This window comes from Malaclemys terrapin, chromosome 8 (genome assembly GCF_027887155.1).
Source record: "Malaclemys terrapin pileata isolate rMalTer1 chromosome 8, rMalTer1.hap1, whole genome shotgun sequence".
Taxonomy (NCBI): domain Eukaryota; kingdom Metazoa; phylum Chordata; order Testudines; family Emydidae; genus Malaclemys; species Malaclemys terrapin.
The window spans coordinates 38,512,775-38,537,999 of record NC_071512.1 but is presented as its reverse complement, the minus strand read 5'-3'; the positions used below and the strand labels follow the sequence as shown (position 1 = coordinate 38,537,999).

Here is a 25,225-nt window from a genome sequence, read left to right as displayed (position 1 = left end):
GGTCGCAGACAGGATGAAGGGCTGCCCTGTCTCAGCCCAGAGAATTTCGTCTTGGATCACAGCGTGCATCCGCCAGTGCTACAAGCTGGCAAAAGTGGTCCCGCCAGTGATTGTGACAGCTCATTCCACCAGAGCACAGGTGTCTTGGGTGGCCTTCCTGGCACAGGTGCAGAATCAAGAGATCTGTCGGGCCGCCACCTGGTCATCCGTCCATACGTTCGTGTTGCACTACGCACTGACTCAGCAGGCACGAGACGATGCTCGCTTTGGCAGAGCCGTACTACAAGTTGCACGACGGAGAACTACAAGCCCACCTCCATTGATACTGCTTGCAAGTCACCTAGAATGGAATCAACATGAGCAAGCACTTGAAGAAGAAAAAATGGTTACCTACCTTTTGTAACTGTTGTTCTTTGAGATGTGTTGCTCATGTCCATTCCATTACCCATCTTCCTACCCCTCTGTTGGAGTTGTCGGCAAGAAGGAACTGAAAGGGCGTGGGCTGGCAGCGCCTAATATACAGTGGCATGGGCGTGGCACGCTAGAGGGCACTACAGCCGGCCCTATGGGTACCGCTAAGGCAAAAATCTCTGGCCGCACACGTAGGCACGTGCACACCTAGAATGGAATGGACATGAGCAACGCATCTCAAAGAACAACAGTTGCGAAAGGTAGGTAACCTTAACATGTCCCTTTTGTCAAAGCCACAAATCCTGTTGGCTGCCTTTGTTACCAGTGAAAAAAGAGTCCCCACCTTTGTATTAATATGCTAAAATTGAATTCTCAAGTCCGTTTAGTTGGTGCTTCATCCAGTTTCTTGTCCCACTGTGTAATACAGTAGGTATATCACCAGCTATCTCCTTGACCCTCTGCTAGATGATCTGTTACATGAGGATATTAATGAGATGTCTAATTACAGAGTTGTTGGCATATGTTGCTAGGCCTGGCACAGCCCTGGAAAGCCCAGCCCCTGAGATGCAGTTGAGTGACATTCTATGCAGTGGCCATATGCTGTTTACAGTGACCTTCTCATTCTTAACCCATTTGTCACCCCATCTGCAAACCTTTACGCCATACCAAGGATGGCCAGTCTGTGAACCAAGGGGCTCATGCAAGGTTTTCTGTTAAGTGCTCTAGTCCAAGAAATAACTTCCCTCTCTAGGAGCTGTCCCACAGCAGGGGCTTCCTCATTAACAGGCATAGTCTGCTCTGTGCTACTAGACACATTCCTTTGTTACAACATATGGACTCAGTTACTGCACTTTTCCATTGATTTCCTGCTTCTCACTTAATTTCCTGAAACTTATCCCCTCCTTCTGCCTGTGGGAACTTGTGTGCAGTAAAATGCCCCACAGGCTCACTTGCATTCCTTCCCAGCCCCAGTTTCTTGGGCTCTTCAAGCAAGCAAGTCCTGTTGCAGAGCTCTTATTGATCACTGTGAACTCTCACTGCTGCTCTACTGAAGTCATGAATTCGTGGACCGTGAGATCTCAGGGTGGCTTTCCCCAGACAAATTTGCCAGCCCTCTAAGCCCATGTTCAATGACTTCCAGGGTTAATTGTGCCCCAGCTCTCATCAGAGAGGGATCCCCACCCCACCTCAGCATCTTCCCAGCTCAGTCTTGTTTACTTTTTGCCAACTGTTTCATCTGTAACGCTGTCATGCTCTCTCATCCTCCTTTCTCTCCCTCTCACCCTCCAAAGAAGCTGGGCTCTTTGAGCCCCTGTATTCAATGGGGGACTATGATGGGCAGCAGGCTGCTCTTTGTTTTTCTGGGTTGCTGCTACATTTCTTTCCTGGCCATTTTCTCATGCTGTCCCATGGGCTCCCCAGAGAAGCTGTGTGCAGCGTTTCCCTCTAGGTTCATGGGGTGTTCCCTGTTAGTTAGTCCCTTAGCTCTTGTCTGCTGCCTTTGCTCTGGAGTTGGGCCGCTGTCTATGCGCTGTCCCGGGGGAGGCCCAGGAATGTAGCATTGCAGCAGCTGAATGCTTGAACTCTAGTATAAAGTTTAATCTCATCTGAGAGCTGCAGGAGGAGGAAATTGTTAAAATAAGCAAATGTATGAGTTAACGAGTTCCAGCTCCTCCCCTGGCACGTTTCAGTTTGCAGAAGGGGGAGGCCTGCCAGAGGCCTGTACCAAGCAATCCCTGCTCAACAAGAGCATGTTCCTTTCACATCTGTCTTCAATCATGTCCCCTTTGGATTCCCCTGGCTCTTGTAGCTGCCAGAGGTTTCTAGGGCTGCTGCTGGTGTCACTCCACCCTTTCTTCCCCTTCGCCCCCAGCAGGGGAGGAGGTGGTGGGAAGTGAGTAAGACATTTTTGAGGGCTCAAATTGCTGCTTTCTTCCCTCCTGGTGACTGGATGAGAGAGATCCCGTGCATCTCTTTCTCTCAAGGTCCAAGTGGCTCAGCAAAATTCACAGGCAGGGCTAAAGTCATAGCACAATAGCCTCTGATTTCAGGAGGAGAGGAGCATGTTAATAGAAGGTTATGCTGTCAATTTTTCTGTAAAAGATTCCATAAATATCTGTGGCATTTGCCATCATCCCAAGGCACAGAGGGCCCCCATGTTTGTTGGTGTGTATCGCAACAATTCAATCTATGGATACCAAGGCCTCAGTGATTTAGTGCACTGGATAGTCCAGGCCCTGAGGGTTCTGGAGTCCCCACACAGCTAGTGCTGTGTATGTCCCTGGAGCTTCTTTCTCTCCCCCCCTTCTCTCCCCCCCATTAGTGCTGTCTGTGTGCATCTCTGTACACCCCTCCTCACCAGTTAGTACAGTGCCTATCCCAGGAATTCTTTCCATCTCCCCTCAACAGATAGTGTTGTGCCTTTTCCAGTACTCCAGCCTCCTGACAAGTATTTCATTTTATATTGCACATCTTACTACTGCCTTCACCATCTGCAGGAATAGATCCCTTCCCAGCTTCTGGATCAGAGGATGTCAACTTAAACAAATGAGTTGTATAGAATCTCCATGTCTACTAAACCCTGGTTGGTGTTAGCTTTTTAAGAGGGAGCAAATTCCAAAGCCATTGGCCTGTTGCTAAGAGTGCCCTGCAGCGCACCCCACGGAATTGGCCCTGGGGCCAGAGAGCGCTGTTTTATGCCAGCTGAAGCCTCCACCTGTTACTCATCCATCCTGGAGGTCACAAAAGCCTGGATGTGGCAGGGCTTTGTCAGTGAGGAAAGGGTGCAATTTGTGGTTCCAGCTGAATATGATAAAGGGCACTTAGGTTTCCATGGACAACTGGAAGCCCAGGAGCAGCAATGGAAGGATGACTGTGAAACACTGAGCTAGAGGATGGAACAGTCAGTTCCTCAGGATGCTTCCACTACCTTCCAGTTTTCTTGTTACCTAGTCTGGGGTGAACTTAAACCAGGCAGCTCTTATCCAGGACCCGATCTCAACTTCTCTAGGCTCAGCGAATAGTAGTGCTGGGTGTAGTCAGCGTATTTACTGGACTGCCATGCAGCCTCCCCTTCATGTGGGCATTGAAAGCAATGAAGTCTCCGTGTGATACCCAAGCCTAGAGGCAGGCTGATAAGGAACTGGGAAACCAGAAGAATCAGGCTGCAACTGGCGATGACTTCCTACTGCCATCACTATCTCCTCCCCAGAAAGTGCTGTTCAAGGCAGCAAAATTTAGCAAGATTCAAGCCAGGGGATGGCTTTTTGTGTGAGAGCAGTGTGCTCAGCAGCTAGCCCTAGTGAAGTGATCCATTGAGAGCCTCAGCCATCCCTGCGGGCTCTTACTAAGGGGATGAGTCACAGTGATAAGTGCCATGCTCATGCTAGTGACCGCCCCAATGACTAATGCTGGGTGTTCTTGTACCCCTATGCTCGCAACCCTCCTGCTGCTTGGACACCTCACACTAGTGTTAGAGGCCTGGTAGCCACACAAGCCCCGGGGGTCGCACCCCAGTATAGTAGTGCCTCTCCTTTCATTTGCAGCTTAGTTTGGAGTTGGCCATTTTTTTCTGGAAACGCAGTTACCAGCTACTTTGGTGTTGAGAATGTAGGTCAGGCACAGTGGGTTGTTTCTGCCAGCAGGTGGTGCTGTGGGCAGCGTGTCTGGAGCACACAGAAGCACTGACAGATGTTCTAATGTGATTTTATGGATTTAGGTTTCATCCAGAGCTGTTGTCATGGAAACAGATTTGCAGAGTGCTCATGCATCCATGGTTAACTCCTTCAGTGCCACACTGACTGCAAGAGGGGGCAGGGGGAGAATGCAAGGGACTTTCCCAAGCTCACTTTCCCCTCTTGTTATACATAGCTGTGAGGCAGGGAATGTGAGGGCGTCTGCTGGGCTCTCCTTCTTAAATGCATACTTACAGGGTCTCAGTCCTGGAGTGAAAGGGATTACTGGTGACAGCTAAATCCCCAATTGCTGGGTGAATGGGGAACAGCCAGATAATTCAGGGAGGAGCATTTGACTTCACTCATGACTCTATTTCTAGAACCCTTTAAAAACTACAGCTACTGCTACACTGCCCTTGGCCCTCTCAATGGAGGAGGTTAGGGGTGTGTCTGCACTCCGCCTAGGAGTCCTGGGACTGTTTTCTGCACTTTCTGAACACCGCTTCTCCATGGGAGCAGAATGTGGGGCTCTCCCAGAGCTTCCTCCAGTTGGAATCGGGTGCTTTGCAGGAGCTTTGTGCTCAGCAGGAGAAGGAAGGACTTAGCTGTGTGTCTGCTGTTTCGATCCTGGACCAAGGCTATCTGTTGGCTGCATGGCCTTTGTTACACAGGTGCCACATATAGCTCTGTTGGCACATACTCTGTGAACACAGTGACACGCTTGTTGCTAGGGAAAGAGAGCAGCTGAGGCCAGGTTAATCTCCCGAGGGGTCAGAGCACAGTACAGAGAGTGGTGGATGGCATTAATAATCAGAGACTCTAAAAAGAGAGGACCAGAAAACAAATGAGCCAGGCAGGCACAAGGAGAATGCCTGAGACGGGGAGGAGGGGGAGCTGATTCTTTGACAGCCTTTCTGGCACATTCTCTGAAGCTTTCCGTTCTCTCAAAAGTCCCAGCTGCTGGGTTATTTTGCTGCTGACTGTGGCCTCAGAGGTTTTCCCTGCAACCCATTCCCCTGCACCTTTGGCAGTCAGCTTCTCTGTGGAGGGAGGAGGGTATTCCCATTCAGTTCTGTTCCCTAACCAATCTCCCCAGCTTCTGTACAGAGTGGGAAATTCCAGAGAGGCCAGCACCTTTTTTGTCTGTGCTGGGGTGGGGTACTTCTCCCCTGTGTATTGGGGCGCAGGAGTGTTCTCCCCCCCTTCCTCTCCCCTGTGCATGTGGAGGGAGGAGAAGAGTCAATTCTTTTGTCCTTCCCCCCCAGAAGAGATGGGATAGTTCTTTCACTGCTCCCCACACCTGTAGGGGGGCGGGGAAAGGTATGGAAAGTTCTTTGTCTGCTCCCCTGGCAGAGAGGGGCAAAGGAGAGATTGTTGTCCCCACACCCCCACTGTTCCCGTGTGTGTCGTTCCCCATGAGCAGGAGCACATGGTGAGGGAGGACTGGAGGTGGCAGAACTGAATTGAGCACACTACATGTCCCTGTTTAACTTACTGTTTTCCTTGCAGAGGGTGATGAGACAGGGGTGATGGACAGCCTGATGGAGGCCCTGCAGTCAGGAGCAGCGTTCCGGAGGAAGAGAGGACCTCGCCAGGGTAAGCATTGCTTGAGACAGTCCCCTGGTGCAGGGGGTGATGGAAATTGGTCTGTTCTCTGACAGTCAATCCTTGTGGCTAAGTATCCCACCTCCAACAGTGGCCAGAGGCAAGTATAAAAACTCCCATAAGGCACTTCGTTGTGCAATGTTGTTCCTTCCTGACCCCAGCTAATTATCAATTAATACCCTGAAGCCAAAAATTTCACAGCACTGTTAACTAGTGTCACTGTAGATGCTACTCCTTTGCATGTCTAAGCCTTTTCAGCTTCTCCTAAATTGTTCTCTGAGTAATGGATAACAAGTGTTGTTTGTACACAGTGTCTTTCATTCTGTCTTTGGTTCCCCAAATGCTTTTTGCAGCACTTCACCAGAACGGCATGGGTTAATCTGTGGGACTTCTCCTGACTGCACAGTGGTGGTTCTACTTTCATGCAGAAGTGATGAAACGCAACTGCACTGTTAAATGAAAACAGCTGGTAGAGACAGGAAAGGATTGTAGACATACTCACAGGTGGAGATTTGAGAAGATCTGGAGAGTTGATGCAGTGGCGAGGTACAAGGAGAATGAATCCAGATGGCAGGCACTGCAGAGTACCAAGAGTGGCCAGAGTGTGGAGAAGAGGAGGCTAATGCTAGAAGCAGGAGGAGGAGAGAGTGAGACAATGAGGTTGTCTTGGGCAGTTTTAAAAAACGGAGACAATCTGAAGCAGATTCAGAAACAATTGGGCTGCAAGAGAATTGTTTGAGAATTGTAGCTGAACTGCTTTGTGTGAGAGTGCGTCAGGAGCAGTGTGTTCTGGGTTTGCTGGAGTCGGGCACATAGGATCTGTGGAAGCTGCAAAGAAGAGAACTAGCTACAGTTATCCAAGCAGAGAACTTGAAGACCTGGATGAAGTGGGAGCAAGGACAAGTGCACAGGGTCATTGTTGCTAAGATGGTGGCAAATAGATGTGGGAGGAGATGGAAAGCTGAGTCAAGAATGACACCATAGTTACTGAGAATGGACATCTGAGTTGACTGGGAAGAGAGGAGATGCTGTTGGGTTTGAGAAAACTTCTGTTGTCCAGCAGAGTCACTTCTGAGTGGACATAAGGGAAAGGAAGCTGAGATGAAGCCACAACTTCACTGGGTCAGACAAGCAGATGTACAGTAAGGAGGGCACATTAGGAGTGTTGAGAGAAACATACAATTCAGTTCCGTCAGCCTGAAATGATAGCAAAGATTTCTCATTAGAGATAAAAGCAGAAGGCCAAGAATTTAACCCTGTGAAATGCCATAGAGCAGTGGTTTTCAAACTGCGGGTCGCGACCCAGTACTGGGTCATGAAATGTAAGTCACTGGGTCGCGGCAGCGCTGGTCAGCACTGCCGACCAGGCCATTAAAAGTCCCATCGGCGATGCTGCCCGGCTAAGGCAGACTAGTCCCTACCTGTTCTGACACCACGCTGTGCCCCAGAAGCGATGAGCAGCAGGTATGGTTCCTAGGTGGGGGGACATGGGGCTCCACGTGCTGTCCCGCCCCGAGTACTGGCTCCACACTCCCATTGGCTGGGAGCTGGGGGGACGGTGACTGTGGGTGAGAGCTTGCGCACCTCCGCCTAGGAGCCGGACCTGTTGCTGGCCGCTTCCGGTGCACAGCACGGTGCCAGGACAGGCAGAAAGCCTGCCTTAGCACCCCTGCTACGCCACTGACCAGGAGCCGCCGGAGGTAAGCTCACGCCCCTTCCTGTATCCCAAACCCCTCAACCCCAGCCCCAGCCCAGAGCCTGCGCCCCCAATCCAGAGCCCTGACCCCCTCCCGCACCCCAATCCCCTACCCCAGCCCAGAGCCCCCTCCCACACTCTGAACTCCTCATTCCTAGCCCCACCCTGCAGCCCTCACCTCCGAACCCCACCTCTCTGCCCCAGCCCTGAGCCCCTCCCAAACCCCTCATACCCAGCTCCGTTGGGTTGTGGGCATCAACAATATTCTTCAACTGGGTCGCCACAAAAAAGGTTTGAAAACCACTGCCATAGAGGAGGTCTGGAGGCAGAGGTGGAGCTGCCTCCACAGATAGAGGTTTCTTAGGTAGGAGCAGAATTATGACTGGAGGGAACCAGAGACAAATGTATAGCTGTAAATTAATCTCAGGAGGGAGGAATGATCAACCCCTATGGTCCTGGTATGATGAAGAGGGGAGGGGATAGAAAGGAAGAAGCCATTTCCACCCCTGAAATATGGGAAGGTAAAGAAGGGGCAGGTGAGTGGCGAAAACGGTTAAAGATATTGGAGAGATGGCAGATCTCCAGCTGCTTTGAAAGTGGGGGAGGAAGAGAAATTAGTCTGCCATGCTAAGGGCAAATGAGAAGTATCTGCTGAGATTTCCAGCTCTTGAGCTGGGTAAAAAGGGGATATATGTGGCACTTGTGAATTTCAGAGTCTGCAGTTTATCATTGTACCTGGGGGAGCACCAGGTGCAGAAGAGAGAGCAAGTTCCTATGGAACTAGCTGACTTAAGATCAGAGGGGATAGGAGAGGGTTATAGATTTCAACTCAAGGGGCTTTGGGGGAAACCATCAGCAAATGAAGGCTCAAGACGGTAGACCAGGCTGGAAAGTCCCATGAAGTTGAGACATCTGAGAGCAGTGTGGTGGTGTGGTAAGTTTCTGAAGGACAAAGCAATGGAGAAGAGAGTTCAGATGTAGTCAGGGGGTGCTTGGTGATCATGGGTAAGTGAGGAAAGCAGAGAAGGCTGTGGCTGCTGAAGAAACTGAGGGGATGACCCTGGGCACGGATACAATTTTGTCGCAGAAAAATTAAGAAAAATTCATGGAACAATCATGGGGAAAATATACAAAATCAGGGTATGGTCACAGTGGGGCTGACAGTGGGAGCCCTGCCACCTGGGGCTGAAGCTGAAGAAGTCACGGAGATCTGTTAAAGTCCTGAAATCCGTGACCTCGGTGACCAAATTGTATCCTTAACCATGGGCATGGGTGGAAGCACTGACAGGGCTAATGGGAATAGTGTCCCACAATGCAGTAGTGTCCACTCTCACCTTCCCATGTTCCATTCCATGATGCAGTGTGCCCGCACACACCACACACTTTGGTCTTTCTGAGCATGCTCACTGGATTCAGGCAGGGAATTGCCATCTGGCAATCAGCTTTCTATGGAGCATCAGCAGTTTCCAGCACAGGAGGCTTTGGATTCTTTTTGAGGAGGAGGAGCATTTTCCCTTCAGTTCCTGTAAAAACAGGAAGGGAATATTACTCCATGTCTGTGGGATGTTAGGGATTGTGCCTTATGCCATAGGAGAGTTTGGGGATTAGGCAGAATGTAGTGATGCAGCTCCTCACATTTCCAAGCAAGACTAAGGAATGAGAGGAGCAGACCTGGGTCAGCTTTATTGGATAGGCTGGGACTCTGCAGAGAGGATGTTGCAGCTGCATCAGGGGAACCTAGGCCCATTGTAAGTGCTGTTATCCAACTCCTGTGATTGTTTTTTAACCTTGCAGTAGGGGGCTCAGGAGGTACCCAGGGTAGAGTGGTGTTCCAGGGTAGAGTGGTGTACCCAGGGTAGAGTGTGGGGTAAGCCATCCAGAATGGGCAATGAGGCTTGGCTGTGAGAAGTATTGCTCAGTTTTCTCTTGCCATGGGTTTTCCTTTGGCTTGTGGCTGGGATCCCTCTTCCACTCTCTTTAGCAGGGTGTTTCCTGTATGGTGCTCTAGTATGCAGAGGTACTCAGGGCTGGAACCTCATTTGCCAATTTGCATCTCTGCCAGTCTCATTAGTAGCTTGTGTCTTTGGGGGAACTTACTTATTGGTCTTCATTTCCAGGGGCATATTTATAACTCTCTAGGTGCTGCATTTCCATATGTTCCTGTAAATCTCCTGCCCTAACTTAGTGTATTCCATCAGCACTACCAGTGCACTCTCACTGGGACATGTGCTCCCCCCCCCCCCACCACCACCACCACCACTATGTGAGCTGTTAGGGCATTTCCTGGCCCCATATCGCTCCTCACCCTAGCTCATTGCAGCAACTGAAGAGCAGAGGAACTGTGTGTAAATCTTGTCAGCTCTGATCTTTGACTCTGTTCCCTTGGAGGCAGCTGTCTCTGTTCAGAGGCGCTAGCAGCTCCTCGCTAGAATGTAAAGGAATGGAAAAGCCGACAGGCCTCTGAGGACTCCGCTTAGTAGCTTAAAGGGCTCATTGTGGGGAGGGCGAGGGTCAGCAAGGGGGATTCTTTTCCAGCTAGTTTGTTAAGAAAGAAGTGCAGGCCACTGCAGTTGGCAGGATGTGTGCACATAATAGCCCAGTGTCCTCCGGCAGTGTGACTGTGCAATTATCCTGTAGTCATGGTTTTAACTCAATGATTCAGGGTTGGATTGTAACTTGAGTGACTCAACTGGTGTCCTTTTCTGTACGCTTGATGTTGCTCAGGCCATCTGCTGCTTTGGAGAGAATTAAGAGAATAAAGAAATCAGTCAGGAATCCTGCCTCCCCCAGTGAGACTGCAGTCTGGCCCACATGTCCAAGGCTGTATCCCTACACAAGGGGGCAGTGGTGTACCTGTGCTGGCCTGGATTGGGGGCTTGGCCTTCCCATCCTCGGGCAAGACAAGGCCTCTGAATGTGGGGTGGAGAAGTGGCCCCCTGTCTCCTTGTTAGCCAGTGTCTATACTGCCCTGCTGGTGGCAGAGAGAAAGATGACCCTCCTTGATAAAGGTGGGAATATACTAGCAAAGGGCAATGAGTCCTTCCCCTGCCATCTCTCACTGCATTCCACAACACAGTTTGTTTCTGGAGGTTGCATCTTAATCCATGGCGAGAATCTAGTTTCTCTGGAGGCACTAATAGCCAAGTGGCTCTGAATGCTCTACTGATCCTTTGCAGAGCTGCTGGAGACTTGTGGTAGAACTGTGGGAGAAACCCAAAGTGCTTCTCATCAACAGTCAGGGTCTGCTCTGTTGGGCTGACCCTGTAGCCATGCTGCAAGCCTTTGCAGCTCAAAGCAGAGTTAACTGACACCAGGGAAAACACTGGAAGCTCCTGGAATATTGCCTACACTAGGGCTTCTAGCACAGCCATCAGCAGCATAGCTATACTGGTGGCAGGACTGATGAGAATTTGGGGAGGGATAGCTCAGTGGTTTGAGCATTGGCCTGCTAAACCCAGGGTTGTGAGTTCAATCCTTGAGGGGGCCACTTAGAGATCTGGGGCAAAAATCTGTCTGGGGATTAGTCCTGCTTTGAGCAGGGGGTTGGACTAGATGACCTCCTGAGGTCCCTTCCAACCCTGATATTCTATGGTTCTACCACTAAAATCCAGAGTGTAGGCCAGGCGGGCCCCTGGGGAGTAGAGTTCCAGAGGAAATCTGGGAGAAGGGGAGAGAGAACCTGATGGGATGGGGGTCTGTCTGTGTGTGAACGAGAACCTGCTGGATGTGGGAATGGGTCTGCGTATGAGAGAGAGAACACCTGCTGGGAGGAGGAGGATGGGGATGGGTCTGCGTGAGAGGAAGGGAGTGGGTTGCGTGATAGAGAGAACCTGCTGGTGGGGTAGGAGGGAGCATGAGAGAGGGGTAACCTGTCAAGGTCTCTTTTGGGGGGGGAAGAGTATGTGTGATGGGTAGGGGGCTCTCTTACTAGTGGTTGCAGTGGGTGTACTGGATGCAGGCTTCAGCTTTCTTGCCTCGTTCTCTGGAAGAATCTTTCTAGTGGTTTGGCTGTAGACCCAGGAGGGAGGGGGGAGAAGGGAGTTGTTAAGATAGGTTTGAAACAAAGATTGAATCTGCCATTGTGTTAGCTGTGAGAACCCAGTTTGGAGGCTGGAGGGCTCCTACCTGGCCAGGAGACTCCGATGAGCATTTGGGGGTTCTGTGTCATGGCTGTCCCCATCAGCAGGCCTGTGTCTGGTGTCCCAGCAGAGCCTCTCTCTCTCTCTCACACACACGATGGCATGTGCATGCTTTCCCAGGCACTGCAGTACAAGACTACATCACTAGATTGTGGCGCATGTTCCTTCACTTCCCATTTTGGTGTTTATGAATGAGAAATGTGTCCGGAAAGCTCCGAGGCCTGAACTGGCCATACACAACCTAGGCCATCTGGAATGGTTGGAGGTACAAAGCCTGGTTCAGACAGGGTGTGTAACCCAGCAAGTCTTGCTTCAAATGCTGGGAGCTCCTGGGAGCGGTGGGGAGACACTTGGTGCTGTCTGTTCTCTGACTTGGGGCTGAAGGGGTGTTCCTAGTGGGCTCTGATTGGTGCCTCTCTTATTTCCTCTTGCCAGACTCTCTCCTGTCACTCTGTGAGGTGGAGGAGGATACACCTGAGCGGGTAACACCTGGACCTGTTGTTGTCCCCTCCCCAACTCTCATTGTGTGTGTGTGTGTGAGTGTGTGTGTGTGTGTGTAACCCCTCATGTGCCGCAGGCAGGGAGAGTTAGAAGAGGAGATTGAGACACACATGCAGCCTGAGGCTGCGGGTCCTGCAGTATCCCAGGAGTGGATTGAATCGAGCCTTTTTAAATGGTAACTAGGGAAGTGTTTGAATCTCGCACTAGTTCTTCCTTTCACTTTCCTATGTGAAGCATGGCCCGGCCTGGTTGCCTTTTTTGGACTTGGGACAGGCCCACAGAGCTGGGCTTGCCAGGTCACCTTGCTCTCCAGATTTGGCCATAGCAGGCTTTTTTTCTTGCTGTCTCTCTCCTCGTTCTTCTCCTTTCCTGCCAGCATGTCCAGTGTTCCTGATTCTAGTACTGCAGTGATCCATCATATGAGAGTGCAGTCAGCTAACACCTCTGTCTACCGTTTTACTGCTTCAGTTATTCTCATTTTCCTCCTTCTTCTCTTCCCCACCCCCCACAGGAGCTCTCCAAGCACAGCCATAATCATTGCTCCTCAAAAAGTTTGGTTAGTGTACTAGGGAGCTTTGCCTGTATATTCCCATAAATTTGGGTGTAGACAGCAGATTGGGTGTGGAGATTGTGGCGGGGTTGGGCCTGTAAAATGGTGATGCAGGCAGTGGACTAAGGGACTGATAGATATGAGTCCATGACCATGGGTGCAGGTAGTTCAGGGCTTATCTACACTTATCAGCACAGCAGGAGAGATTCTCTCATCAGTGTAGGTAATCTGCCTCCCCGAGAGGTGGTACCTAGGTTGATGGAAGAATTCTTCTGTTGACCTAGTGCTGTCGACACCGGGTGTTAGGTTGGTATAGCAGCGTCTATCAGTTGTGTGGATTTTTCACACCCCTGAGAGATGTTGCTATACAGATGTAAACTCCTAGTGTAGACCAGGGCTCAGGCTGTAGTATGAATGTGCCCTTAGGAAGGGAATGCAGGAAGAAACCTGGGAAGTCTGTAGCAAGGATAAGCCATTGAGCAAAAGGATTTATGCAGGGAAGGGGGGTCTGTGCCTCCCGTTTGATCTGAGTTGAAGCAAGAGACGGGTGGGGGGTGATTCTGGTAGAGACAGCAGATGGGAAACTGATGGGAATGTGGACTTGGGCAGGGAGAGATGTGATGGGGATCAGCCTTAGGAATGGAATACAGGCATAGGCTTGGAGGGCTACAGTAGGGATAAGGATGAAGGAGGTGGTGCAGGGAGCGTACAGGAGAAAAGCTCAAAGAGGTGGTACCGGAAGCAGGGTGGAGGTTTGTGACATCGTTTAGTGATTAGGATTGGGCTGCAGGCAAAGGCTTGGTAGTTTAGGGCTGCAGGGCATGGGCTTGGGCAGGTGAAATCTCCAACAGGGAGGGGGTGGGTGCAGGTAGGGCAGTGGGTTCCTCGGACAGGGATAAGCACCTAGGACCAGGAGAGTTCCAGGGAAGCTGTATCAGGGGGAAGCCCAGTGGCTGTAGAGAAGAAAGGTCTGTAACCAAGGTGCAAGCAGGGGCCTGGTGTGGCTGTCACAGGGATAAGCCCTGTGTGAGTGTTGTACTGAGGATAGGTATTTAGCAGGGTCCTATAGGGAGCCCTAAAAATGATTAAGCCACGTGCAGGGAGCCTCCACTTGGGAATTGTAGTTATGTACTGTGCTTGCCGGTTGCATGTCTCCTTTGCATGCTGTTGCGTGTTCGTTCTTGGTGTTTGAAGCCCAATTTCTAGAGCAGGGGAGGGCAAACTACAGCCTGTGGGCCAGATCTGGCCCGTCAGGGTTTTCAATCCAGCCCACGGGATTGCCAGCCCTGTGGTGCAGCGGGGCTAAGGCAGGCTCCCTGCCTGCCCTGGCCCGCACCACTCCTGGAAACGGGCAGGACCATGTCCCTGTGGCCCCTGGAGGAGGGGGGGCAGAGAGCTCTGTGTGCTGCCATTGCCTGCAGGCACTGCCCCCTGCAGCTCCCATTCGCCGGGAACAGGGAACCGCGGCCAATGGGAGCTTTGGGGGTGGTACCCACAGGTGAGTCCAGCATGTGGCAAAGCCACCTGCCCCACCCCACCCCCAGGAGCCACTGCCGGACATGCTGGCCACTTCTGGGAGCGACACAGGGCTAGGGCAGGCAGGGAACCTGCTTTAGCCCCATTGCATGCCGCTGCCACCCCGGAGCTGCTCAAGGTAAGCAGCGCCAGGATGGATCCTGCAACCCGAATCCCTCCTCCACCCCAACCCCCTGTCGTGAGCCCCCTCCCGCACTCCGCATCCCCTTCTGGACTCCAACCCCCTGCCCTGAGCCCCCGCCGCACCCTGCATCCCTCCTGCACTCCAACCCCCTGCCCTGAGCCCCCTCATGCACACCACAGCCCCTCCCACACCCCAACCTCCTGCCCCAGCCCTACATTCATGGCCCTGCATACAATTTCCCCATCCAGATGTGACTCTCGGGCAAAAAGTTTGCCCACTCCTGTTCTAGAAGCTTCATGGGAAGCTTCACATTAGAAATGGCTTTATTTTTTCTGTCTTGTAAAGAGTTAACTCCGTGACTGCAGTGTCTCAAGGCAGCATCTCAATTGCTGCTTTGTATTCCTGTGTGCATCCCCTTCTGCATTCTCCTCCCAACAGATTTCCTCCTGGACAGTCAGACCTGAGACAGTGCCTGCATGTGGACCATAATATGAATGTGTGTATGCATGTGTCTCAGCGTGTCTGCCTGACTGTGTGCAACAGCATGTAGTGCACAAGGGCATCTGATTGTCTGTGTGAGTTCTATAGTTTTCCTGTATGTGTGTGTGTGCACACCAGAGTGTGTGCACCTGTTCTGATTAGTGAGTGTGGGAGCCGGTCTGTGTATGGATATTCAGCGTATGGAGCTGTCTGAACTTGCATATCAGTGACGTTTGTTGGTGCATTGTCCTCCCTGCATGAGTACTGTGCCCCAGCCTCAGCCATTCATTGTCCTGGAGCCTGCCGGAGCCCCCAGCAGGGCATAGTTGCTCTCCTAATTCAGGGTTGTTTGCTTGGCTGAGCCTCAAGCGTGATCTTAATGAAGTCTGGAGCATCGTGTTCTGGCTGAGCTCAGGCCTTAAGCTGTAAAGAAACATCTTAAGGGATGAGTGCTGTCTGGGTGTTGTGCTACTGGGACACCACAGCTCATCTGCAGCTGCAAAGCACTATTGGCTGCTATGTCCATGGGGCATAAAAGGCCATGGAGTTATTTTGGGGGGTGCAAAGTTTAGTGGGGACAGCCTTCTCCATTCAGCCTTGTGCCTTGCCTGCCTCCCTTCTCTGCTGGGAGCAGTGTCCCCATAGGAAGCCCTTAAGCTCTATTCCCAACCCCAAGGGATGGGGAGCTGCCTGTTCTGTGATGATCATATTCCTGTAGTTTGGTTCTGTTCTCTGAAGTTTCCATGCTAGTGTGTGGAGAAGACCTTCAACTCTCAGAGGTTCTTAACCTGTGATTTTTAACTCAGGGTAGATGCCTCCTCCCACAGCTTAGCCTTCTGGGACAGAAACTGGGAACTGGCTTTATTGGGCTATCACCGCAGAAGCAGAGAAGTCCAAGGACATGTGCACTGAATAGTCTAGCTCATACACTCAGCAACCCATCAACTCTACACTGTGCTAACCTGATTCTGTGGACTCAGTATGTCTTTCCCATCTGTGACATCTATTCTCCTCTACTTTGCCAAACCAGTGTAGAAGTATTCTATTCATTTCTAAAGGGCCTATAACCACGGTATCTGGGCCTGTAGCATGGTTTTCTACACCATATTCTACAGAATATTGTACAGTCTACTTATAAATTTCCCAAGTGATGGGGCTCCCATTTTCCTGTGGGAGCCTGTTCCACAGCCTCATAGATGTTACTGTAAGAAAGTGTTCTCTGAGATTCAGCTTAGATTTTCCTTTGCTTAATTCCATTCCCGTACTCCTGGGTATCCCATATTGCACTTCCCCATTCCCACCTCTTAATCAGTTCCCTTCACTTCTTGGTGTTCACAGCCTTCAAACTCTGGATGCTGTGTGACCATGGCCCTTTGGGAAGGGTCCCCGATGCCTTAGGAACACTGAATGCTTCAGGAGCATTGAACAAGCATTTTTGGGGGTTGTCAATACATCACCCACCATGCCTCCGAGCCTGCTCTCTCTGAGCAGCTGGCGCTGGAGGGTTGTGAGCTGTGCCAGAGTAAGCTTGCATAAGTTTCTCCGGGCTATTTATCACAGTCTCTTCTCTTGCAGCAAAGAGAAAAGCCGGCTGTGCTGTCACCTCACTGCTAGCCTCAGAGCTGATGAAAGACGATGCGCTGAGTGCAGTACCAAGCAAGGCAGTAAAGCGCACCGAGGCAGCAACGGATGGAGGGACCCCTGATGATAGCATGGAGATGATCAGCCGTTCAAGCTAGGCCTGGGCCCCAGACTAGGGCTGAAGCCTGCAGGACTGAAAGAGTTTTACAGAGGAAGCAAAATACACTGGGTCACTTTGCAATCTTTTTGCATGGATCTGAGGGGCAGTCTGATTTCCTTCTTGCTCTTAGGGCTGCTTGTGCCAGCTTTGGCCTTACGGTTATTGTTCCATATCTCGTCTCCAGGCTTCAGTCTTTCTGCCTCTCAAATTACAAAGCAAAAAGCTTTACCTGAATGTAAGCCATGCTTGGAGCAAGGTGAGAGATACTGGGTCTAGCTCTCCCTTCCCTGCAGGGGGATGGTAGAGTGTACTGGGAGAAAAGGGGCATTGATGGAGAGTTTAGAGACCACAGCCCCACCCAAACATATCACTGCATTGGGTGTTGCCAAAGCAGGAACATTACAAGCTGCCTTAACCCAGACTTCTTTAGTTTGTAACTTTGGGGGACGCTGCTGGGCCAGGCCAGCCAAGGCATCAGTTCCAAGGGTGACTTTCCTCCAGTGGGTCTCAAGGTTCCCAGCCCACTCCCTTATCACCAGTATGTGGGAGGAAACCTTGTAGGTAAATTTAGCTGGACTTCTACTTCTCCAACTGCTGTGCTGTGTTCTTGGACTAAGCACCTTATCCTGCGCCCTGTCCTCACCGTGTGCTAGGAGAGAAAGGGGCTCTCTAGACACCTGAGGTGCCCTTGCCTCCTTCAGGACCTGCTGTTTTCCTGCTCTTCACATGCCCTCCCTTTGCTTGCTCTATTTATTGCTAGCATTCCCTTAGCAGAGCCCTTCCTGCCACTGTGGAAATGATGTCATAGCGGTGATGACCCAACAGGAAGAGGTGAGTCTTTGCTTGGGGGCAAGAAGCTGCTTCTGGTGTAGTAGCTGCCTCTGCATGCTTTGGAGCCTAGGAATAAAAGTTGTTGTGTATCACTAAGTGGCCTGAAGTTGAGACCTCCTCCCATCCAGTGTCACATGCCTGAGTGAAAGCATTCATGGCAGCTCCCTGGCAGCATCTGCTTAGAGTGAATCCAGGCTGCACTTCTATCTGCACAGGACTCTCTCCATTGTACACGATTTTCCAATCTTTTGTGGCAAATCCCTTGTGTGGCTGCAGCACGAGGGCTGGGGGCTGCAGCATGGGCCCCAACTTCCTCGAGGCTGCTTGCTTCGGCTGTTGTGTTGTGCCATGCAGAGGAACTCCCTTCCCTCCTTGCCATGGCAACAGATGGGTGGAACCTCCCTTTGGCTAAGAAATCACTTTGCAAATGTATCTATTTTTGTATCAGATTTTGTTTTAAAAGGAAATTTGAATGTAAGATAAAAATATCTGAAACATTTGCATGTTTGTGGAATTGCCTCCCTGCACTGTATGCCCTTCATTGTCCGCTGTAGGACGGAGGAATTGCCTGCCCACGTCCAGCACAGCACTGTCCCTCTCTGTCCTCCCCAGGGGGATTGGGCTGCCTACTTGCTGCACTTCCTCTGGGTGCCATCCCCATGGGCAGAGAGTTGCCTCGTTCATGCACTGGCTGAGCCTGTCTGTTATGGGCATGAAATTAGGGGAGTGAAAACGCTGGCTTTAGTGTCTCCCCTTATCCCTGGTGTGAGATGATGTGTGATACAGTGTAGTTTAGCACCTATGGTTCTGGCAGCTCATAGCACTCCTGCTCCAACCTGGTTGGGAGTGTGAAGAGCAGAGATGTGCCTGACATCCCAAGGCAGCGGGTGTGGGGAGCAATCCTGTCCCATGCCTCACCATGTTCTCTGTGGGCGCAATAGCTGGGAATGCACATGGCTCGGCCCAGCTTCGGGCCCGTGTGTACTGAGGTGCTGCTGTTCTTGTAATTTAATATATTTAAGGTGTCATGTTTGTGATGTGGTCGGAGTGCGGGAGTGATCTGTAAAGGCCCAGTGCAGACTGGGCCAGGCACACACCTCTGCTGCTGTTGCACCTGTGAGCTCTCTATACACATGGACTGGGTGGGAGGGTGGGCTTTGCATGCACCTGTCCAACATTAGTGCCCCAAGCCCTGTGCACTCTGCACTGTGTAACTACCCTGCCTGTTGTGTCTGACCCTGAGAGCAGAGCTGCAGGCACAGCCAGCCCTAGTCCTTGCAGGAGGTTCTCTTCCTAGGGACTGCTCTTCACAAGCTGGGGGTCACAGAGAGAGGCTCCCATTTCTGCATTTGAAAGATAGTGAATTACAGGCATCTACTGTCCTCAGCTTATAGGACCTCTGCCCCATTCACGCTCTGCCTGTGGAACTCTTCACCCTCCTCTTTTACAAAGGAAGGGTGCTGGGTCTGGAGCCTCTCGGCTGTGCTGGGGGAGAGAAGCAGCAGCATGGGGCCTGAAAGGTAGTTGAGTCTGCAGCATTCAGGGAAGGAAACAGGTTGGGGACTTTAGTTCTGGGGAGAGAAAGCAGAAGGGACGTTAACAAGGAGAACCAGCGCAAACAGGCTCTGATTGTAGCTCATTCTGGTATCCAGTGTCCCGTGCACCCCCCTCCCCCCCCCCCGAAGTTTTGTGCAGGTTGAAGGAGCGGGGATTGAAGACTGCTGCAAGAGAGGAGTGGAGGCCCTTCTGTGGGGTTACCTGTGGCACTCTGAGCGGCAGTATGGGGATGTGTTCCATTGCAGCCTCCTCCCCAAACCAAAGGTGTCACACTGGAGTCTTTGCAACTTTTATTTTTCAGTCTACTTTGGTTATGTTTGATAACAACAACATTCCATTTTCATAGTGTTGGGGTATTTCCTGGGACTTGTGATCATATCTGATTATTTTGGTTTGAAATGTTAATAAACAATTGGAACTGTGCAGGATTTTCAGCCTCCCACTTCCTTTTATTACCAGCATGACACTGCTGGGCCCTTTGGCAGTGATGCAATGGCCAGGGTGTCATGGACGCCCCAGCCCTTTCCAGCTGCATTGGATGTGATTGGAGCAGAGGTGGAGGGACATTTTCAGGACAGCTCTCTCCCCCGCATCTCCCGGTCAGTTTGTGAGGAACCCTGATCCCCAGATACACCCATTCCCATTGCTGTCACGTGACTCAGCAGCTGTCACTTGTGACAGTGCAGTAAGCCTGAGCTCTGTTAGAGGATGCTCTCTAATACCCACCTCCGTCATGCTCCCGGTTGATTCTCTCATTTTATTCTAGTCTCACGTGCTAGGGCTCCTGCCTGCTCCCCACAGGTATGTGATTCGTGAGCGCTTTGGAAAGAAGCAGGAAAATGGAGTTAGTGAGGTGCTTGCACCATGGAGCAGGGCCTGGGGAGGAGGCAGCTGCCTCCTTATGTTCTGGAAATTCAGTCTTGTAAGAGAGAAAAGAAGTGATTGAAAATTCACTGGAGGAGAGAGGAGCTGCCGGAGTTCCTGGTTGCCCTGGGTTGAGAGGAGCAGGAAATGTGGGACTGGAGCATCAGCTGTCGCCAGAGACAGTGGGATTTACCCCCACCCTAAAGACAGTGATGGAGGTAAATTAACCTCACACCTCCCCAAGAGTTTGCTGGAGATAAGGACTGACCCCATTGACTGACAGTTCTACCTCTGCCAGCCACCACGTCCACAAGCCTGATTGAGGGAGAGGAGCAGCAGCTTCACAGGGTGTGACAGAAAACAGTGAGCATTTTACTCCAATTGTCCTGGACCTGGAGTTCATCTTAGAGCTAAGAATGGTTGTGGGGCTGTGTATTACCTGCTGCAGCCGGTATGGTCAGAGGTGTTGGGTGCAGCAGGCTCCAGGGTAGCATGGGCATTGCAAAATGACACCAGGAGGGGCCATGTTGCCTTTCCATGGGCAAATGCCTGGCAGCTGGATACAGTGCTAATGATTGAACCCAGAGTGATGATAGGCAAATGGGGAAGAGCTCAACAAACCCCCAGGGCCAGACCAAGGGAGACTTGCCCAAGAGCTTTTATTCTGCACTGGAGTCATGAGAGTTGCCTTCCTTGGTTTTGAATCTGTGGGTGAATGCTGGTCTGGCAGCTCCATGATCTCTCAGTACATGAGGGCTTCTTTATTTGTACGAAAAATGGAAAAAAAAAAAAAAAAAGTTATTTTGAGTACAAAAAGATGCTTGTGATCTTGACCTTTTTCTGCTTCTTGTGACTTGTCCTCTCTTCTGTGCCTTCTCTGTCCACACTATAGAGTTGGATACAGGACAGACCTGGAGTACAGACCTCTGGCTCTTGAACACCAACTCAGACGAATGGGATGTTCCCCAAGGGGTGGACTGAACCCCTGTCTGTGAATCATGAGCCCCTCTAATGCAGGCCATGCTGTAAAGTTGGGTGTCCTCTATGTTCTATTTTAGGGCTGGGGAACCAGAGCACAGCATTTTCAATGCCTTCAAGACTGGCTATCCCCATCATCTGAACCCCTCTAGCAAGGTGTGGGGTGTCCAGGAATTATCCTTTATTTGCAGGATCAAAACGCTGTTAATATTAGAAATTCTACTTCTTAAAGAAAAACATAAATCACCAAAATTGTCATGGACACATACGTCCCAGGCACAGAATATATGGACCCCTCAGGTCAAGGTGAGTGGTGATGAAAGAGCTGAGATTTCTCAACAATAATCCAAAGCAGGGGTGAGGACAGGAGACAAAAGTTGTGCTCAGCACTTGCCAGGGAGCTGGCTTCAAGGATCTTTTCCAGCGGGACTTTAGCTGAGCTGCATGCATCTTTGTTTTTTTTTCCCCCAAGCTACCAGTAGTTTTGCAAGGACATCTAGCTGTTTCCATATGGCCATTGAGGAGGTACAAATGCTTTCCAATTCCCCTTTGTGATGGGGCTCATGCAGGGACAAGTAATATTATGTGGCATTGGTGAGGGATTGTCCCTGTGGCTTTCCTATTTCCAGGATTGTGCCTAGTCAAGTATATGGGACAGAGTGGCAATGATGACTGTCTCCTCACTCTGGTGTGCACAGATCCTGGTGTTATCTGGAGCGGTGATCTGCTAAGTCACTCCAATCCTTGACTCTGGGAGCCAGCCTTACCCTGCTCCGCTATGAGAACCCCCACTCCTAGGCTGTTCACACACAGCCTCTGTCATGTAAGCTGCTTGACTTGTGTAATCAAATGACACTAGCCAATATCTCCAGTCCCTGACACAACCCTATAAACCTCCATCTTGCAGTGTCCAGTTATGCCCTCTGGACACTGCAAGCTTATATGAGTTTGTTAATTTAACAAAGAAATGGATATGTACCAGGCTTGTTATCCCAAGGGGAGTCTCTGACATGCTTCAAAACAAACACACTGCTTCAGGTAGAATAAACAAACAGATTTATTAACTACAGAGATAGCTTTTAAGTGATAAATCAAAGCACAACAAGGCAGATTTGGTCAAGTGAAATAAAAGCAAAATGCATTCTAAGCTGATCTTAACACTTTCGGTGCCCTTAAAAACTTAGATGCTTCTCACCACAGGTTGGCTGGTTGCCCTTCAGCCAGGCTCTCCCCTTTGATCAGTGTTTCAGTCGCTTGATGGTGATGGTCTGTAGATGGAGGTGGAAGAGAGAGGAAGAGCATGGCAAACGTCTCTGCCTTTTATCATGTTCTTCCTTCCCTTTTGGCTTTGCCCCTCCCGCCCCCTCCCCCCCAGGTCAGCATTACCTCCTTGTAGTCCCAAACTGACCAAAGGAAGGGAGGTGACTCACTTGAGAGTCCAACAGATGCTTTCTTGCTACCTAGGCCAGTGTCCTTTGCTCCTGTGAGGTTGGGCTGGGTTTGTCCCATACATGCCCTGATGAGGTGTGAACTACCCCTCTGCTCTTGGAGAGTTTTTGCCTAGGCTTGTTTTAAGCCATGAGGACACATTTTCAGCCTCATAACTATATACGTGAAATTACAACCTATAACATAACATTACTATAACAACAATGCTCAGTGCATCATGAGCCTGCCGAAGACACCCAACATGACAAACTTAGCTTTGAATACCACACAATCATATTATAATGAGGAACATGGGGTGTATGGTGTTCCCCTAAGATACAGAACTTCACGCCTGGAACTCTCCAAGATGGGCATGTTTATAGGATGTGTCATAGTTCAGGGCAACTGCACCTGTGTTCCCTCTCTGTTGTCCACCAAGAAAGAGCATGCATTCTGGGCACTCAGTTCCTCAGCCTTCATGTGTTTCATGTGTCTCAACCTTCTCACTAGGGTTTTTCCAAGCAGCACAGTTCCCTACCTACACTGAATTCCCAGTGAGCCAGACTGCCTGAACAGGTCAGCAGCTGCCCTTTGCTTTCTTTCCAGAGGCTATGAACAGCATAATTTCCAGCAAGTATAAATTACCAAACAGCCATGGGCGGCAGGTATCACAGGCCAGGGGAGACTGAGCCTCCCCAAACAGTCCACCGTGGCCGTGCCCATGCTCCGCCCCCAGGCTCCCTTCTGCCTGCTTCCAGTTCCCACTCTTCTGCTGGAGTGGGCTGGCCTGCGGTCAGGACTTGGGTGGCTGGGGCCAGTGCATGCGGCAGCCTGCAGCTGGGACTTGGGGCAACTGGGGCTGCGCCACCCGGCGCTCCAGGGCTGGGGCCACACCACCCCCCTGGGACTGAGGGTGTTGGGGTGGCCCAGGGCTGGGGGGCCAGCCACCATAGTGCGGGGCCTCTGGGCTCTGGCAGGGAAGGGGCGGGAGGGCTGGGACCTCAGGCAGAAGGGGTGGGGCTAGTGGCTAGCCTCCCCCAATGGGCAGTTCACATGCTGCCCATGCACATAGTCTTTTCTAGACAAGTACATTTATTCTGAAGGCGAAAGCATTATAGAGAAAACATTCCAAAACAATAGAAGAATGTACATATGTGCTAATAAGCTCACCAGAGATCACCCCAACTCCAGCAAGGGTTCTGGTGGGAGTCAGTCTTTCAAATCCCAACAAGGGGTATTTCTGTGGTTCAAGTTCCTAATAGCCTTGGCTCAGAACTAGGATAAATGAATGATTTAGTCTTTCCATTATATGGCTTGGGCCTTTGATTTTCAGATTCCTGGAACAGGTAACTAGACAGTGGTCCTCTCCTTGCATAAGTGGGGACGTGGGAATTTGCATTCATCTCCCCCTAGAGATTCCCCAGGCAAACCACTTGACTGTCCTAAAAGTCCTTTCTTGCCTGGCCCACTGTTCAGTACAGACCATCAAAGTTAATAACGCTTCCCATGGTTCACAATGATACATAAACTTAATACAGGCTAAGGTCTCCCACAGGTATTGTGGGACATTGCTGTAGTTGTCACAGGGTGTCAACCTCATTCATTGCAGAGGGACAAACTCCATTTGTTTTGATGGTCTGTGGGTCTGAGTACAAATTTCAGGTGACATTTCACAGCAGAACTCCCACAGGTGGTGATGGGAATTTGCACAAGATCAAGGGGAGTGTGTCCTTAATTAGACATCGCTTAGTGGGAATCCAGGGCTTTTTCCTCCTTCCCTATCACCCTTTCTCTGTCTCCTCTTCATTTCCTTCTCTGCAGCAGCTCCCAATTTCTGCCCCGTAGACTCCAGTCCACCCCCTTCCCTCTGCTAAAATTGGCTGCAGTTAACATCCAAATGAGGAGGGGAGAGGGGAACAGGGCCGGCTCTGGCTTTTTTGCCGCCCCCCCAGCATGGCAGAGGAGGGCGCCGGGGGGGCGGCCGGAGCCCCGGGGGGAGGGTGGCGAGCCCCAGCCGGGGCTCCGCTCTCCCCGGCAGCCGGGGGGAGGGCGCCAGAGGGGAGGGCGGCCGGAGCCCTGGGAGGAGGGTGGAGTGCCGGGCCGGGGCTCCGCTCTCCCTGGCGGCCAGAGCGCCGGGGGGAGGGCGGCGAGCCCGGCCGTGGCCCCGCTCTCCCCGGTGGCCGGAGCCAGAGCATCGCGCCGCACCGCGCCGTCCCCTCCAGGTGCCGCCCCAAGCACAAGCTTGGTGGGCTGGTGCCTGGAGCTGGCCCTGGAGGGGAAGAAGTCACCCTCTGAGCCATTGTTTCAGGCTTTCTGCAGATTCAGGCAGACCTCACTCCATCAGTCCTAGTGCGTCGTCACAGGAAGATTTTCTTTATAAGCATGAGGACGATGACCTTTTATTTTTACATGAATGTTCAGACTGTGCAGAATTTTCACATGCTCCCAAGGTTGTATGCCTGCACCGGGCAGGGTGGAGCAGAGCTGGTTGTTTGACACTTTCAGTTCAGTGTCTAATTCCAGGAGTTTGAAAAGCTTGGCCGTAAAATCTGTGTCACAGTGAATTTCTGGAGCAGGGACATTCTGAACACTGCTTGCTTGGTGGTTCTTCGAGTGATTGCTCAGCTGTATTCCACTATAGGTGTGTGTGCTCGCCACGTGCACCGGTGCTGGAAGTTTTTCCCTTAAAAGTATCCGTAGTGGGGGAACACTGCTCGACCCCTGGAGTGGCGCCGGTATATCGCGCCATAAAGGGGGCTGCGTGCTCCTCCCACCCTCAGTTCCTTCTTGCTGCCAGTGAAGGTAGTCGGAACTTTGTGCTCCAGCCTTGGCTGCAGCGTTATAGCCTTAGTGGTATCCAGTTTCACTGAAAACTTTTCTTGCTGAACATTTTTGTGAGTGCCTGGCTCGGGGCATGCCCCGTGGCCCAGGCTTCAAGTCGTGCGACTCCTGTCACAACTCCATGCCCAGAAGTGATCCACACACTGAGTGTCTTCGCTGTCTGGGCGAGGCTCACATTAGTGAGAAGTGTAAAATTTGCCACTCCTTCAAGCCGCGAACAAAGAAGGAGCATGAGATCTGACTCCAAGCTCTCCTAATGGAGGCGGCAT

General features: G+C 51.3%; 1 protein-coding gene across 1 annotated transcript in view; it reads left to right on the top strand.

Moving 5' to 3' along the window:
• The window catches only part of DIAPH1 (diaphanous related formin 1), a 150,190-nt gene extending 133,777 nt beyond the window's left edge, over nucleotides 1-16,413 (top strand). Inside the window, exons 26-28 of the mRNA XM_054038167.1 lie at nucleotides 5,595-5,681; nucleotides 11,961-12,007; nucleotides 16,292-16,413. Of these exons, the coding sequence (XP_053894142.1) occupies nucleotides 5,595-5,681; nucleotides 11,961-12,007; nucleotides 16,292-16,330 (173 nt within the window). The 3' untranslated portion in view covers nucleotides 16,331-16,413. The remainder of the gene's footprint in view (nucleotides 1-5,594; nucleotides 5,682-11,960; nucleotides 12,008-16,291) is intronic.
• The last annotated feature ends 8,812 nt before the right edge of the window (nucleotides 16,414-25,225 follow it).